This window comes from Vipera ursinii (genome assembly GCF_947247035.1).
Source record: "Vipera ursinii genome assembly, chromosome: 4".
Classification (NCBI taxonomy): Eukaryota; Metazoa; Chordata; class Lepidosauria; order Squamata; family Viperidae; genus Vipera; species Vipera ursinii.
Genome location: NC_139514.1, coordinates 7498486 through 7516885, shown reverse-complemented (window position 1 = coordinate 7516885; position 18400 = coordinate 7498486). Strand labels below are relative to the sequence as shown.

At 43.5% G+C, this 18400-nt stretch overlaps 1 protein-coding gene across 1 annotated transcript in view; it reads left to right on the top strand.

Moving 5' to 3' along the window:
* Positions 1–18400, top strand: part of DLG2 (discs large MAGUK scaffold protein 2) — a gene marked incomplete at both ends in the record, with an annotated part of 1055326 nt that overhangs the window by 801832 nt on the left and 235094 nt on the right. The window contains one exon of the mRNA XM_083362102.1: positions 2022–2146. Coding sequence (XP_083218228.1) covers positions 2022–2146 — 125 coding nt within the window. The remainder of the gene's footprint in view (positions 1–2021; positions 2147–18400) is intronic.

Genomic DNA, 18400 nt, shown 5'->3' with positions numbered 1-18400 from the left:
TTTGCAAGGGGAGGACAATTGTTATTGCAGAAATATATTTTATCAGTATTCAACCGAGAACATTTTATGTGTAAGTTTAATATTTCGTTCTATACACTTTTTCCTTTGCTCTTGTTTTGTATTCTCCTTTCTAGTACTTCGATTCTGTATTTTAACTTTGGAAATAAATAAATAAAAATTCTAAGAAAAAACAATGAAGGCCTTATGCAACCTGCCGTTGCCTCCATTTTTTAAAAAAAGAATAAATGAATATATAAAGAATTGTTTCTTTTTTTGGATGGGGGGAGGGGGTGAGACACACCAGAACTGTCAAGTTAGGCTTTTTTCTGAATTTTTGACACATTGAGCCCAAAGAGTTCCCCATCATGGCACTATCCTCTCAGCAAGGAAAGCGCAAAGCAGAAATAAAATTTTTGATCAACTCTTTGGGGCTTATCATTCCTTATTCCAATACCCACTCCAGAATTCATACAGGTAGAGGAATCCATAAATCGTCAGCCCCAAAATAACACTGATTGTTGTTTTGTCGCAGTGGTATTCTCAGTGTGTGTGTCTTACAAGAACTTTTGTAGCCAAAGCAACTTAGCAAACCACTGGAGCTCTGATTATCTTTAAGATGCTTTAGAGTATGGTGTGAAGAGCAGCTGGAATCCTGTCCATTTTTTCTTCATAAGGGGAAGAGCTATTTTGCAACAATAAGCTAAACTTGGGTTATTAAAAGCACAACACTCTAAAAGGCTTTGGACTGAGGCAGCCTAGCTCTTTAGCAAATGGAAAATGAATCGATAGACAGCATTTAACCATCTGGGGATCTAATCTGCTTTTCGTTGTAAAACCTTTTGATTCTTGGATTGCAAGACCAAATACTCCTTCAAAGTTTAGTCTAAACAGCCCAAAGCTTTATTAATTGTGTTTTGAATGATTTAAACCATCACACACACACACACACACACACACACACACACACACACACACACACACACACTCTGAGGGTGGGACAAGAAGTTAAGAGCAGAAGAACATTAAAGAGAGATCCAACTTAGAACTAAAGAGAAATCATAATTAATCAGTGGAATGCCTTGCCTTCATAAGTCGTGGGTGCTCCATCACTGGAGGTTTTTAAGAAGAGATTGGACACCCATGTGCCTGAAATGGTATAGGGTCTCCTGTTTGTGCAGGGTGTTGGACTAAAAGACCTCTAAGATAAAGGTAAGGTAAAGGTTCCCCCGCACATGAGTGCTAGTCATTTCTGACTCTAGGGGCCAGTGCTCATCTCCGTTTCAAAGCCGAAGAGCCAGCGCTTGTCCGAGGACGTCTCCATGGTCATGTGGCCGGCATGACTAGACGCCAAAGGTGCACGGAACGCTGTTACCTTCCCACCGTAGTGGTTCCTATTTTTCTATTTGCCTTTTTACGTGCTTTCGAACTGCTAGGTTGGCAGAAGCTGGGACGAGTAACAGGCGCTCACTCTGCTACACGGCACTCAGGATTCGACCCGCCAAACTGCTGACCTTCTGATCGACAAGCTCAGCGTCCTAACCCACTGAGCCACTGCGTCCCTTAAAGGACCTCTAAGGCCCCTTCAAATTGTGTTATTCTGTTAAGTGAACTAGAAGGATTAGGGGTGACGTGATAGCAGTTTTCCAATATTTGAGGGATTGTCACAGAGAAGAGGGAGTCAATCTTGTCTCCAAAGCACCTGAGGGCAGGACAAGACATAATGGGTGGAAGTTCATTAAAGAGAGATCCAATCTAGCACTAAGGAGAAATTGCCTGATCGCGAGAACAAATAATGAGTGGAACGGCTTGTCTTCAGAAGTTGTGGGTGCTCCATCACTGGAGGTCTTCAAGAAGAGACTGGGCAGCCATTTATCCAGAATGGTACAGGGTCTTCTTCTTCAACAGGGGGTCAGACTAATAGACCTCCAAAGTCCCTTTCCAACTTTTACTGTTACACTTGTGTAGTCAAGGACACTCTTTCTGTAACAGTTGTGTTCTTGTTCTCCTTCTCTTTTCTTTAGGGCAATTCTGGCCTGGGGTTCAGTATTGCTGGAGGAACAGATAACCCACATATCGGGGACGATCCTGGAATATTTATTACTAAGATAATACCAGGAGGAGCTGCTGCAGAGGATGGAAGACTCAGGTAATTTGTGCTTTCATTCTCTAACCCTATTTTCTAACCCAGGACTCTGTTGTGGGCCCAGTGCTCTTCAACATCTTCATTAATGATTTGGATGAGGAGATAGATGGGGAACTCATCAAATTTGCAGACGACACCAAGCTGGCAGGAATAGCCAATACTCCAGAAGATAGGCTTAAGATACAGGAGGATCTGGACAGACTTGAACACTGGGTGCTATCTAACAAAATGAAATTCAGTGGTGAAAAAAGTAAGCTTCTACATTTAGGCAAGAAAAACCAAATGCACAGGTATAGTATAGGTGGTACCATGCTCAACAGTAATAACTGTGAGAGGGATCTCGGAGTCCTAGTGGACAATCACTTAAATATGATCCAGCCATGTGCTGCAGCTGCCAAAAAAAGCCAACTCAGTGCTAGGCTGCATTAACAGAGGGATAGAATCAAGATCACGTGAAGTGTTAATACCGCTTTACAATGCCTTGGTAAGGCCACACTCGGAATACTGCATCCAGTTTTGGTCACCACGATGTAAAAAAGATGTTGAGACTCTAGAAAGAGTACAGAGAAGGGCAGCAAAGGTGATTAGGGGACTGGAGACTAAAACATATAAGGAACGGCTGCTGGAATTGGGTATCTCCAGTTTAATGAAGAGAAGGACGAGGGGGGACATGATAGCAGTTGTTCAACAAATGACTGCTATTGTTAAGCCAATCACGCAGTCGTTAAGCGAATCTGGCTTCCCCCTTAATTTTGTTTGTCAGAGGTTGACTGGGAGGGTCTCAAACAGAGTTCAGACGACCTCGGGATGCTGCAAGCATCATAAGTTTAGATCAAACCTAGATTTTGATCGCCCGGTGGTGGGGATGTTGCAACGGTTATAACTACAGGGACTAGTTCTTAGTCCCTTTCTTTCAGTCCCAGTGTAACTTGGAACAGTGAATGGTTGTTAAGTCGAGAATTCCCTTTACTTGGTTTCCTATGGTTTAACTATCATTCTGTGGGAAACCCTCCCCCCCCCCGTTTGAGAATGAAATATTTTGGGGAATATTACAAGAGGCAAAATATTACATTTCTCCTGAAGGAGATGAGGAGAAACATGTTCTTAAATACAGAAAGTGGGCCCAGTCTTCCCGCTATAGGAAAACAGCCTCAAGCAGAAACCTGAAGAGGCTAATCTTTAGGGATTGAGATTTTGTAATCCATTCAAAAAGATCTCGGTCACCCTATTCATAAAGAAAACGCCTTCAGCCACAACTCCTACAGAAGGTTGGAGCTGATGGGATTAGAAAAACAAAGACTCCTAAAAATCTGCATTCTCCGCCCAGCTCCAAGGACAAGGGCCTGACCTCCCAGCCACAATGGGAGTCAGGCAACAATAAAAGGGCGCAATCAAGCACAGGTCGAAGTACATTTCACAACAAACAGGCATCCCGATCACAAAGCCCCTGAAGAATGTATAAAAACCCACCTACTCTCAACTCCGTTTGTTAGCTGTCCCAGAACTGCATGCTGTTGTTGGTTCTGCTTATCAGTAAACAGAGACCTTCTTTCCTAAGCAGCCAGCCACCATTTTATTTTTCAGTGTCTTTCTCCCAGCTTGGAACTGGACCCCCTTTTTTTTTTCTTCCCACAATTCTAATCAATTTCTTGAGACGCCTTTTAGTCCTAGGGCTCGCTTGTTCAACGACAGTCATGATTTTACATGTGTTTTTATCGAGGGTAAGGGATTTCAAACACCCTGTTTTTTTCCTAGAAAGAAAAGAGTTTGAGGCTCTGGATCAGGGGTGTCCAACTCAATTTCATTGAGGGCCGCATCAGCATTGCGGTTGCCCTCAGGGGGCCGGGTGGGTATGGCCAGGGTGGGCATGGCCTACTGGGTGGGCGTGGCCAGAGTGTGTATGGCCTGCTGGGTGGGCGTGGTCAGCTCTACATAGTTTGCATCAAGGGTGCCTATGGGGGCCCGGGCAGGACTGGGACAGATCTGAGGGTCTCTGGCAGGAGGAGGGTCTCTGGGCCAGGGCCAAGACAGTGGGGGCCGTTCCCTCACTGTTTCCAGGATGGCTTTGCAGGCCGCATGAAACCACTTTGTGGGCCGGATCCGGCCCCCGGGCCTTGTGTTTGAGATGTCTGCTCTGGATGGTTTGGATTGCTCTCTGCACTCTTTCCAACATTATTACAACTCCCCCGCACCAATTATGGTGTAAGAGATCCGTCTCCAAGATCCCACTTATAAATATATGTAAGGACATGAAAGAATGGGGAGATTTAATTTAATGGGGAGAATAATTTAATTTCAATCCCTTTCTAATAATGCTTAACATGGAATTTGTGGGGTTTTTTGTAGAGGTATTACGCACTAAATTGTTAGTTTCTTTTACAAATAGAAAGGATAAAGGGGTGTTGTTGTTAGTTGCGAAGTCGTGTCCGACCCATTGTGACCCCATGGACAACGTTCCTCCAGGCCTTTCTGTCCTCTACCATCTTCTGGAGTCCATTTAAGCTCACTCCTACTGCTTCAGTGACTCCATCCAGCCACCTCATTCTCTGTCGTCCCCTTCTTCTCTTGTCCTCAACCTTTCCCAGCATGAGGCTCTTCTCCAGTGAGTCCTTCCTTCTCATTAGGTGGCCAAAGTATTTGAGTTTCAATTTCAGGATCTGGCCTTCTAAAGAGCAGTCAGGGTTGGTCTCCTTTAGGACTGACTAGTTTGATCGCCTTGCGGTCCAAGGGACTCGCAGGAGTCTTCTCCAGCACCATAGTTCAAAGGCCTCAATTCTTTGGCGCTCAGCCTTTCTTATGGTCCAGCTTTCACTGCCATACATTGCAACTGGGAAGACCATAGCCTTGACTATACGGACTTTTGTTGACAGGGTGACGTCTCTGCTTTTTAGTGTGCTGTCTAGATTTGCCATGGCTTTCCTCCCCAGGAGCAAGCGTCTTTTAATTTCTTGGCTGCAGTCCCCGTCTGGAGTAAATAAAGGGGTAAGAGGGCATTATTAACTTACTTCCAAGAGATTGTATACAAGAATAATGATACAGTTCTTAGTCACAGCTGGATCAGACAGATTGATTTTGTAGAGTTAGTGTTTTCCACCTAGGTTTATGGGATCAACTGGGTATTATGAAGCTGTTGGTGAGGAAATACAGACAAATTTCTAATCCTTTTTCCTCTTTAGAGAAGAAAAGATAATCTTTATAGCCATTTTTAACTGTGGGCACAACGGCACACATCAAAAATGAAATTTAGTTGCCCGCTCTCAAAGTGAAACACATACATGACACACACCCAAAACATATTATATACAACATATGTATAGACCCACACCCCTACACATACATAACAATAAAATATTAAATACTGTCCATCTTGAATACATAATGGAAGGAGGAAGCTTGAGAGTTCACAAGGTTAATGCTGTATGGAATGAAACTATGGCTGAATCTGGATGTTCTGCTTCGGATACCACGGAGTCCCCTCCTCCCAGAAGTTAACAAGGAAAACAGGTTGTAAAGAGGATGTGTCGTGTCCCTGACAATCTTACGGACCCTGCTCAGGCAACGCTTCTGTGCCATGTCCTGGACGGGAGGGAGGGAACTGCCAATGATCTGTTATTACTGTCCTCACCACTCTCTGCACCGCCTTCCTGTCCGAAACGGGGATGCTTCCAAACCAGACTGATGCTCTCAATCGTCCCCCAAAGTGGTCAGAACAGGGGAAGGAAGATGAGCTTTTCTCATGCGACGCAGAAAATGCAGGCGCTGCTGTGCCCGCTTCACCAGTGTCTCGCTGTTGAGTGACCAAGCCAGCCTACTCGTTAGCTGCACACCCAGGAATTTGATGCTGGTAACCGTCTCTACAGGTGAATCATTAATGCTGGTTAAAGAGAATCTGGAGTTCTGCCTGTGTTGCCAAGTAGCATTCATGGATTTACAATCTGACAGATACTTTGCAGCAATTCTGTTGGAGGTTTTAAGAAACTATATATGTTGGGGGGGAACCACATTACAGCTGGAACAGCCAACAGATTCATGAAGCAGGGAACTGCTGACCACAGTAGATCCATTAATCATCTTAATTGATTGCACTCTTCCTAGATCCTAGCAGGACTACATTAGCTGGTGGTGAGCCTGATTAAAAAAAAACCCAGATCTGTGGCTCTTGCTGAGATGAGTTTGTTTGTTTGTTCTGAAAAATTACTTGTTGCCCATCCTCCCTTTCCTGGACCAGGACTCCCTGTGCTCAGTCATTCCATTCCTAATCATCGACTGGACTACCGTAAGGCGCTCTACATGGGGCTATTCGGAAGCAACAACTGGTGCAGAGTGCATAGGCACAGGTGGCTTTTTGGGACCCCCAAAAACGGCTCCTGGTACACCGCTGCTCCGCGGGCTGCACTGGTTACCAATCTGCTTCCCGGTGCAATCCAATGTGTTGGTGATGACTTTGAAAGCCCTTCATGGCATGGTCCAGGCTAGGGTTGAGGGACTGTCTCACCCCACTGGTGGGGTCCAGGAGGTGGGCCTTCTCTCCTGTTGCTCCTGTCCTCTGGAACATCTTGCTCCCCCTTCCCCCTGATGAGAGATTGGTCCCCAACCCTCCTATCTTTTGGTAAGGGCCTAAAGACTTAGCTCTGCCAGTCGGGTTGATCAAGTAACAACAGATCCCACCCACCCCCCACTTCCCCACTGGCCTCCCCACGGGTCTTTGATTTTAAGGTTTGATTCTAACTTTTTATGTTTTAGCTTAGATGTAACCCCAGACTTAGCGTAGGGTAAGATGGGTGACCAACAAATTTTATGAATGAATGAATGAATGAATGAATGAATGAATGAACACATACATACATACATACATACATACATACATACATACATACATCTAGCCTAGAGGCTACTCTGGGCAGCTTCCAGCAATAAAATGGGGGGAAATGTGAAAAAAATAACAATGGTAAAGGCATAAAACAATAAAAACAAGCAATGGAAATACAATCATATGAAATTTTAAAAGATGAGCAGAGAGGGAGAAGGAAATGCAGTGGTGAGGTGGGGTCAGCTAGTTAGTTAAGGGGCAGCCAAAATAAGGTTCGGGAAACACCAGAGTTATTCTCCGTAAGAAATTACAGAGAAAGTACCGGTACTCTACACATTCCTTTTTTTTTAAAAAAAAGCCTAAAATCTTATGAAATCGCCAAATCCCAGAAAAGATTGCTGTTCTCCTTTTAAATCCCCTGTGTTTTTGCTAGGTCATTTGCTGTAATCTTGCAAAACTTTAGCTGGGGACTTCAGTATTTTGAAAGATTTGGCAGTCTTGGGCAATTATGGTCATTTTAATGTTTCAAATAAAGTGATGACCAGTTTTGGGGTCCCCGCAGGCACTACATTGTGGTTTTGGGTGAATCTTGAAAAGCTTTTGGATAACAATGTAAATCAAAGCAACCTTGCAGCAGTTGTTTTTTTTTTTTTTTTGTAGGGAAAAAAAAACCCTGGAATATTGTGAAGAAAATTATATCTAATTCTTTTCCGAGAGATGTCATATTTGTTCAGCCTGGCTTGTGTGTCGACATATGCGTGTGCGAATAGAAACTGTGTCGGTCAGTGGGTTGCTAGTGAAAAGCAAAAAATCAATTTTCCATCATTGCTGTCCTTTATACTGTAGTAAGTCGATTTGGAGAGACATATGATTTGAAAGAAGCGTATGGCATTATGGTAGCAAATTCGAGAGAAAGCTGGCTATATCAGTATGACTCAGAAATCTGGGGAGAAAAAAAAAACCAGTTGGAGAAGCAATTCTGAGTCAACCGCCTGCAGTTTAATTCACAGGATTTAGGAAATCCAGCTGTGATAAATCTGATATAACTCGCACAGCTTCATTGCCCAATCAGGAATCCAATTGTAGCCCACGGGGCACCATGAGGCTCTTGAGTTAACATCAGGGAATGGAAATAAGTCTGTGACTTACAACCGTCTGTTTAGTGACCGTTCAAAATTACAACAGCACTAAAAAAAAGTGACTTATGACCGTTTTTCACACTGACAACCGTGCTTACCTGATCAATGTTCAAATAGCAACTGATTCATATTTATGACGGTTGAAGTGTCCTGAGGTCTTGTGGTCCCCTCTTGTGACCTTCAGATGAGCAAAATCAATGGGGAAACCAGATTCACTTAACAGCCGTGCTGCTAACGTATTAACAACTGCAGTGATTCACTTAACAGCTGTAGCAAGAAAGGTCATAAAATGGAGCAAAAGTCACCGAACAAATGTCTCTCTTAGCAACAAAAATTTGGGGCTCAATTGTGGCCGTACGTCAAGGACTATCTATACCTCAATGTGTGCAAAGATAAAAAAGAAACATTGGTGGTTGAACAGGCAGGCAAGAAGGAAGATCACAAACTAAAAGGGAGGGGACAGCCAAGATTGCTCGGGGTGATCTTTGCTTGCTGAATGGCCTGTATGCTAAAACATATAAGGAACGGTTGTTGGAATTGGGTGTGTCTAGTTTAATGAAGAGAAGGACGAGGGGGGACATGATAGCAGTGTTCCAATATCTCAGGGGCTTCCCCAAAGAAGAGGGAGTCAAGCTGTTCTCCAAAGCACCTGAAGGCAGGACAAGAAGCAACGGATGGAAACTAGTCAAGGAGAGAAGCAACCTAGAACTGAGGAGAAACTTCCTGACAGTTCGAACAACTAACCAGTGGAACAACCTGCCTCCAGAAGTGGTGAATGCTCCAACACTGGAAGTTTTTAAGAAGAGGCTGGACATTCACCTGACTGAGACGGTATAGGTTCTCCTGCTTGAGCGGGGGGCTGGACTAGAAGACCTCCAAGGTCCCTTCCAGTTCTGTTCTATTCCATTCTATTCTATTCTATTCTATTCTATTCTATTCTATTCTATTCTATTCTATTCTATTCTATTCTATTCTATTCTATTCTATTCTATTCTATTCTATTCTATTCTACTCTACTCTACTCTACTCTACTCTACTCTACTCTACTCTATTCTGTCTTTAAAAGGTACAGCGGTTGCACTTGGTAGTAACACGGAGAAGCCTGGAATTCGAAGGAACTAGGAGGATAAAATTTCATCCTGTTTACAGTTATGGATCAGAATAGATTTCCCAGCTTTAGATGGATGAAAGGAGCCTTTAACTTAATCCGTGCCCATCGAAGTTTACCTGACATTTGTTTGCAAATACTACCACTTGATTGATGGGTACAGGAAATGCTTGGGTTAAAAATAAATTGAGCCCTAAGCAGTGATTTTCAATCTACTAAACGGTTGACAAGTTATCTTGATTGCTAACTCCCCTCTACGTGAAGAGTTTGAGAACATTGCAAGAGCCAAATGCACAGTCTGGGTCTTAACTCCATGTCTATGAAGATTCTCAGTCGTCCAGATTATGTGCAAAGGTGCTTTTTTTTCAGGAGGCATGTGGACTTTTTCTTTGAAGACGTTTTGCTTCTCATCCAAGAAGCTTCTTCCACTCAGGTAAACCTCCAAGTGGCCTCAAAGACTCTCTAAAAGAAGGCAAATGACCAGCTGTCTGCAAGGAGTATAAATCCTTCCATTCCCCACCATCCAGTCAGAACTGAAGAAGCTTCTTGGGTGAGAAGCAAAACGTCTTCTGGAAAAAATAATAAGAAAGTTCAGTTGCCTCCTGAAAAAGCACCTTTGGGTCTTAACTCAATGTTTCTTCAACTGTTCTTTGCACTGTTAGGCCAATTTAAGAGGATTTAAGAATCCAGAAGTCATTTAGAGATGAGGCCGGGTGGAAAGGAACTATTAAGATCCAGTATTTGTTCATGAAGAAAATGCAGGTAGTCCTTGACTTATGGCCACAACTGAGTCCAAAATTTCTCTTACTAAGCGAGACGGTTGTCAAGGCAATTTTGCCCCATTTTACGACTTTTCTCGCCACGGTTGCTAAGTGAATCACTGCAGTTGCTCCACTAGTGACATGGTTGTTAAGTGAATCAGGCTTCCTCCTTGACTTTGCTCGTCAGAAGGCCGCAAAATGTGATCATATGAATCGGGGACACTGCAACCGTCATAAATGTGAACCATTCGCCAAATTTCATCACGTGACCATGATCAAACGCTGCAACCATCCAAAGGGTGAAAACGGTCCTAAGTCACTTTTTCCAGTGCTGTTGTAATTTTGAACGGTCACTGAATGAACAGTTGTAAGACAAGGACTACCTGGATGACATATCTTAGCCTAATGTATACCATGACTTCATGATGTTGTTCCTTCTTCTGCATGCTTTGTATTCTGCATTATAGCCGTAGCAATAACACTTAGACTTACATGCTGCTTCACAGTGCTTTACAGCCTTCTCTAAGCGGTTTGCAGCGTCAGCATATTTGTCCCCAACAATCTGGGCCCTCATTTTACCGACCTTGGAAGGATGGAAGGCTGAGTCAACCTTGAGCTAGTCAGGATCGAACTGCTGAACTGCTGGCGGTGGGCAGAGTCAGCCTGCAATACTGCATTCTAACCATGATAAAGAAAGAAAGAAAGAAAGAGAGAGAGAGAGAGAGAGAGAGAGAGAGAGAGAGAAAGAAAGAAAGAAAGAAAGAGAGAAAGAAAGAAAGAAAGAAAGAAAGAAAGAAAGAAAGAAAGAAAGAAAGAAAGAAAGAAAGAAAGAAAGCTCTTAAGACTTATATACCGCTTCACAGTCCTTTAGAGCCCTCTCTAAGCAGGATACAGAGTCAGCCTATTTGCACCCAACAATCTGGGTCCTCATTTTACCGACCTCGGAAGGATGGAAGGCTGAGTGAACTTTGAGCCGGTCAGGATCAAACTGCCGGCTATGGGCAGAGTTATCCTGCAATACTGCATTCTAACCACTGCACCACCACGATCTCCTTATACTCCATTATACTTGCAAACGTATGGAGATATGATAACTTTTTGTGCAATGGATATTCCTATGTAGGTGACCTTGAGCATCATTTTGAGGAGCTTAGCACAAATTGGCAACACAGTTCCAGCCCACTTACAGTGATCACTTTGTTGTCTCATCTGTCACGAAATCAAAGGTTCTCCTCCCACTTTTGTTGTTTTCCTTGGTAGAGCTGCCTTCATTTTTATCATTTTTGAAATGACAATGTGATCTATTCATATATATATGAATACATGACACTGAAGGGAAAATCAGATCAAAATTTGACTTGGCATCAACAGAAACCTGGAATTCTTTTTTTAAAAAAAATAATAAATCCCAAAACCGAAGGAATAATCACATCAGCTCAAGACAGGCGGTGCAAATTCATATCGTTAAAGCCAAAACTGAACATGTTTCAAAAGGTAGAAGATGCTGACTCTGTAAGTTCCAAATGGAAAGTGTAGATCACCTCATTAGTGGCTGTAGCCAAATTGCTCCTCCTGAGAATATACGCAACGCGATTGAGTTGCAGAAAGTGTGCACTGAAATTTATGAAGAAAGTTTGGCTTTACTGTTAGCAAAACTGCTGAGACCTCACACGTAAAAAAAAAAAACCTTAGAGAATGAGGATGGGAAGACGTGGTGGGATTTTAAAACCCAGACTGACAGACATCCGAAACACTATGCATCAGACTATTATTTTTAAATAAATATTTAGAAGTTTTAAATTCACTGACTTTTTTTAAAAAAAAAATGCTTGGAACTTCATACATCCTACAACTATCTCTCCGTGACTCCGAGGCTCTTTAAGTTAGAACTTGAATCATTGTTGTTGTTGTTGTTGTTAGTTGCGAAGTCGTGTCCGACCCATCGCGACCCTATGGACAATGTTCCTCCAGGCCTTCCTGTCCTCTACCATCTTCTGGAGTCCATTTAAGCTCACGCCTACTGCTTCAGTGACTCCATCCAGCCACCTCATTCTCCGTCGTCCCCTTCTTCTCTTGCCCTCAACCTTTCCCAGCATTAGGCTCTTCTCCAGGGAGTCCTTCCTTCTCATTAGGTGGCCAAAGTATTTGAGTTTCACCTTCAGGATCTGGCCTTCTAAAGAGCAGTCAGGGTGGATCTCCTCTAGGACTGACCGGTTTGATCACCTTGCGGTCCAAGGGACTCGCAGGAGTCTTCTCCAGCACCATAGTTCAAAGGCCTCAATTCTTTGGCGCTCGGCCTTTCTTATGGTCCAGCTTTCACTGCCATACATTGCAACTGGCATTGCAACTTGAATCATTAGATACCGGTAATAGCTTGGATAAAAAATGTTGGTTGGGTAAAACAATAATGTTATTTTTAATTAAAAATTGAAGGAGGAGGAGGAGGAGAACCAGAAATAAGGGAATATTGAATGAATTTGTTTACTTCTTTGTCCCAAAGGTGCTTTTTCAAGAGGCAACTGGTCTTTCTTGTTATTCTGTGAAGACGTTTCCCTTCTCATCCAAGAAGCTTCTCAGAAGTCCACTTGTCTCTTGAGAAACCACCTCTGGGGCAACCATGACCTGGATGACTAAGAATCTCTATAGACATTCTTGTTTGTTTGTTTATTAAATGGGTCGGTGACCACCGCACTGTTGAGGTGACTCTGGGCAGCTTACGAGAGGATAAAAAGGTGTTATAAAAGATGTATATCAGTTGAATTTGAATGTATGAAAATACAAGGTAGACATATTAATCTCAAAGGAGCCTTAGCCTTAAGGCAGACATGTCAAACACAAGGCCCGGGGGCCGGATCCGGCCCGCGAAGTGGTTTCATGCGGCCCGCGAAGCCATCCTGGAAACAGTGAGGGAACCGCCCCCACTGCCTTGGCCCTGGCCCAGAGACCCTCCTCCTGCCAGAGACCCTAAGATCTGTCCCACTCCTGCCCAGGCCCCCATAGGCACCCTTGATGCCAATGATGTAGAGTTGGCCATGCCCACCCAGTAGGCCATACGCACTCTAGCCATGCCCACCCAGTAGGCCACGCCCACTCAGGCCACACCCACCTGGCCCCCTGAGGGCAACCACAATGTTGATGCGGCCCTCCATGAAATTGAGTTTGACACCCCTAGTGGAATAACAACAGGAAGACATTTGGCAATAAAAAAGAATAGTTAAATTAGGCCCATAATCTTACTAAAACATATATTAACTAATTAAATCAAGTAAGCAATATGTATCATAAAAACCAAAGAGATCCGTCTCTAAAGCAGGGGTGTCAAACTGCCGGCCCGCGGGCCAGATGCGTCATCCGGAAGCCACATCCACCCCATTGCTGGCAATGGAGAAAAAGCTCCGATATGTTGCACGACGTCACGTGATGTCGCGAGTTTGACATGTCTGCTCTAAAGCCAGTCTAGAAGTTACAAGTCTCCAATTAGAGGAACAAACTTCATGTCTTAGAATCAAACCAAGAAGTTGGCATGTTTCATAGATCAGTCCATCAGTTTAACCATCATATGGTTTATTTGGACAAACATATTATAACTGAGAACAATTTAGTGGAATGCTTCAGGTGTTCGCCTAAAAACCAGGAGACTGTGAGTTCTAGTCCTACCTTAGGCATGAAAGCTGGCTGGGTGACATTGGGTTAATAAACAAGAGACTGTGAGTTCTAGTCCTGCCTTAGACACGAAAGCCGGCTGGTTGACACCTGCCCAATAACCAGGAGACTGTGAGTTCTAGTCCCGCCTTAGGCAGGAAAGCCGGCTGGGTGACACTGGCCCAATAACCAGGAGACTGTGAGTTCTAGTCCTGCCTTAGACATGAAAGCCGGCTGGATGACACTGGCCCAATAACCAGGAGACTGTGAGTTCTAGTCCCGCCTTAGGCATGAAAGCCGGCTGGGTGACACTGGCCCAATAACCAGGAGACTGTGAGTTCTAGTCCCGCCTTAGGCAGGAAAGCTGGCTGGGTGACACTGGCCCAATAACCAGGAGACTGTGAGTTGTAGTCCTGCCTTAGACATGAAAGCCGGCTGGGTGACACTGGCCCAATAACCAGGAGACTGTGAGTTCTAGTCCCGCCTTAGGCATGAAAGCCGGCTGGGTGACACTGGCCCAATAACCAGGAGACTATGAGTTCTAGTCCCGCCTTAGGCAGGAAAGCTGGCTGGGTGACACTGGCCCAATAACCAGGAGACTGTGAGTTGTAGTCCTGCCTTAGACACGAAAGCCGGCTGGGTGACACTGGCCCAATAACCAGGAGACTGTGAGTTCTAGTCCTGCTTTAGGCATGAAAGCCGGCTCTCTTTACTCTACTACCATCCGGTAGGAGATACAGGAATATAGCCAGCCGTACCAACAGGCTGAAAAATAGCTTTTATCCATGGGCTGTTAGGCTTTTAAATGGGACATAATCTTATGCAGAATTGACTTGGGAGACCGGTGTGTGGTGTAGTTGGTTCACATGGTGTGGTAGGATGGAGGGTTTGTTGTCACTGTGTGTTGGGGGGAGAGAGCATGGGGGGAGGCTCAGTTAATCTCAATGTACACATGTTGTATTTTGACAATAAAGGTTTATATATATATGGGTGACACTGGCCCAATAACCAGGAGACTGTGAGTTCTAGTCCTGCTTTAGGCGCAAAAGCCGGCTGGGTGACACTGGCCCAATAACCAGGAGACTGTGAGTTCTAGTTCTTCTTTAGGCACGAAAGCCGGCTGGGTGACACTGGTCCAATAACCAGGAGACTGTGAGTTCTAGTCCTGCTTTAGGCACGAAAGCTGGCTGGGTGACCACCTTTAACTGTGGGTTCATAAAACAACTGTACATAATTCTTTTCTAAACTGCAGGCCAAAACCACCTACTGCTTCCACAACCATCTTACTGTACATTTGGTTTAATTTCATTTGCATTTAACTTTAATTAGAATTACACTTGGCTGGATATGTCTAGTCTTCAGTCATATGTTTAACTGTTCATTTATTTCATCTCACTGAAAATTACTATTTCTGGAGGTCTTGGGTAGGGAACATTGTAGCCAAGACTTTCAAAAGATGATATGGCTCCATAGCCTCAGTTATGTGTTTCTGTCACAAGGAACATGGAAACGCTAAAACTGACAGGCGAGAAAGACCTAGTGGTCCATCAAGTCTGACCTTTGAGTTTTATTTTATTTTATTTTTAAAAAAAAAATTTGTTGGATGATGGACAAGTGCTTATTCCAAGCAAACGTATATTTTAATTAGATTTAAATCTCATTTTTCATTCAGTAGCATACCTAACACTCCCTCCTATTTTTCCGCTGAAGAATAGCCTTGTGAGGTTGTTGAGTTGAGAGAAAGCAACAGGCCCATAGTTACCTCAAGAGTTGATAAATAGACTGTGGACTGGAATCTGCTCTTAGTCAGGTACTTCAACCACTACACTACATAGGTAGTTCTCGACTTATGATCACAACTCAGCCCAAAATTTCAATTGCTAAGCAAGACAGCTGTTAAGTGCTTTTTTTTGGCCCCAATTTACGATGTTTCTGCCCACAGTTAAGTCAGCGTTTCCCAACCTTGGTCACTTGAAGATGTGTGGACTTCAACTCCCAGAATTCCCCGGCCAGCTTTGCCAGGGAAGTCCACACACCTTCAAGTGACCAAGGTTGGGAAACACTGTGTTAAGTGAATCGCCGCAGTTGTTCATTCAATTCACATGGTTGTTAAGCGGACGTGCTTCTCCGTTTGACTTTGCTTGTCATAAGGTCACAAAAAGTGATCACATGACCCTGGGACTCTGCAACCATCATAAATATGAATCCATTACCAAGCGTCTGGATTTGGATCATGTGACCGTGGGGAACGCTGCAACGGTCGTTAAGTGTGAAAAACGGTCATGTTACTTTTTTCGCTGTCGTCGTAACTTTGAACGGTCACTGAATGAACTGCTGTAAGTCAAGGACTACTAAATGGCCACTAAACAGACTGTGGTACATTGGGGACTACCAGTGTATTCTTTTCTTGACTAGAGAAATTTGTGATACTTGAAAGAAGTTGGAAGCCTACAAAGACTGCAGTTCACAGGGAACGTCTTTTCCCTTTTTCTATTTTCCAAAGCACCAACGATTTTTCCCCCCAAAGCACCAAAAGGCAAGACAAGAAACAATGGATGGAATCTGACCAAGGAGAGAAGCAACCTAGAACTAAGGAGAAATTTCCTGACAGTGAGAACAATTTAACCAGTGGAACTCCTTGCCTCCAGAAGCGGTGAATGCTCCAACACTGGAAGTTTTTAAGAAGAGACTGGAGAGCCATTTGTCTGAAATGGTATAGGGTTTCCTGCTTGAGCAGGGGGTTGGACTAGAAGACCTCCAAGGTCCCTTCCAACTCTATTATTTTATGAGTTTTAGGAGTTCTTTGTTGTCTTGCAACAATCGCCAATAGATAAATAGGTAGGTAGGTATATATATACAGTATAAAGAGAGAGAGAGAGAGGGAGAGAGAGAGATGATAAATAGATGAGAGAGATGATAGATAGATAGATAGATAGATAGATAGATAGATAGATAGATAGACCAAAAGACAGAGAGACAGATGAGAGAGAGATGATAAATAGATGAGAGAGAGTGATGATAGAGAGATGATAGAGAGAAAGAGATAAATAGATAGATAGTCAGACTGACAGACCGACAGAGAGATAGATGAGAGAGAAAGATAGATAAATAGATAGAATAGATAGAAAGATAGAAATAGATAGAAAACAGGGAATAAAGATCTGCCCCATGTTTGGGGCCTAGCAAGGTAATCTAAATAGTTAACATTTGACACATATCTCCCCTTGCAGAAAGCTAACAGAGCGAGAGAGATCCTGTGGTTCAAGAGGTAAATACACTGCCTAATGTGCAATCAGCCCAGGTTTGAATCTCAGAAGGGTATGGCTGACTGATGACAACTAATGAGTTAGAAATGCATTTCAGTCTCCCTTAATTCTTTGTTAGTAATTTACACAAATATATGAACTGTCCGGTGTGACTACAGCCTGTTCGATGGCCTTCAAGATAGGCTGAAAACAGGAAATAAAGATCTGCCCCATGTTTGGGGCCTAGCAAGGTAATCTAAATAGTTAACATTTGACACATATCTCCCCTTGCAGAAAGCTAACAGAGCGAGAGAGATCCTGTGGCTCAAGAGGTAAATACACTGCCTAATGTGCAATCAGCCCAGGTTCGAATCTCAGAAGGGTATGGCTGACTGATGAAAACTAATGAGTTAGAAATGCATTTCAGTCTCCCTTAATATATGTGTGTGTGTGTGTGTGTGTGTGTGTGTGTGTGTGAAGTATTTTAGAATACCTTGCAAGGCCCAAATACGGGCTAAACCTTATTGCCTGTATCAGCCTAACCTAAGGCCATCCACAAGCTGTAGTCACAACTGTGACAACTCATTACTTGTGTACATTTTTTTTGATCCCTTTAATTCTTTGTTAGCAATATATATATATATACAGAGAGAGGAACAGAGAGACAGAAAGAGAGAGCGAGAGAGAGCCTTTATTGTTATTTTTTACCGTGGGCAGAATGGCACACATTAAAAATGAAATTTAGTCGCTTTCTCTCAGTATTAGGGAGTTCTAATTTAGACTGCTGGCAGAGGGTGGGGCCTGCTTTTTTGTTTCTTCAACAAGTTTGAACAAGGTTCTGCAAAGTGAGTTTTCCCACCTCTGTCCCATGGAGGAATCTCTTGTTCCTTCGCGATTCTCTCTCTCTCTCTCTCTCTCTCTCTCTCTCTCTCTCTCTCTCTCTCTCTCTCTCTCTCTCTCTCCATCAAGAAGAAGAAATGGGTGGAATTTTGGCCCGGGGGTTTGTTGTGACTCTTTGATTTGTTGGCGTATCTGTCAAGTACAAATCCAGTCCCAGAGAGCTAAGGAGGAAAAGATGAAAGCTGCTTGCAACATAGCAATTTGGAGCAGGAGTATGTGTTGCAACCAGTTTTCTGGCTTGGAGTGAGAAGCTGCTTTGACTTTTTCCCCGGAGTGACTTTTCCGAAACTCCGATTGACAGGTATCAGGTAGCTATGAAGGCAATTTACCCTCATCTGGGTTCACATTTTTAACCCCAAGCAAGACAACTTCGTTTTGGTACACCTACTTGCGACCCTTACCAGCATTGCTCACCAGTTCTGAAAAAAATTCAGAAGGCTGAGAGCATCCGATTATATCCGGAGCAAAGGAGTGAGTATTGACCTCTTTTCAGACTTTTGTCATTCTGTTAGATGCAGGGAAAATAAAATGGGAAGATATTTATGCCTTTCTTTTGCCTTCTTCTGGTGGACATAATACATGGAAGACATAGAAGACATAGAATAACAGAGTTGGAAGGGACCTTGGAGGTCTTCTAGTCCAACCCCCTGCT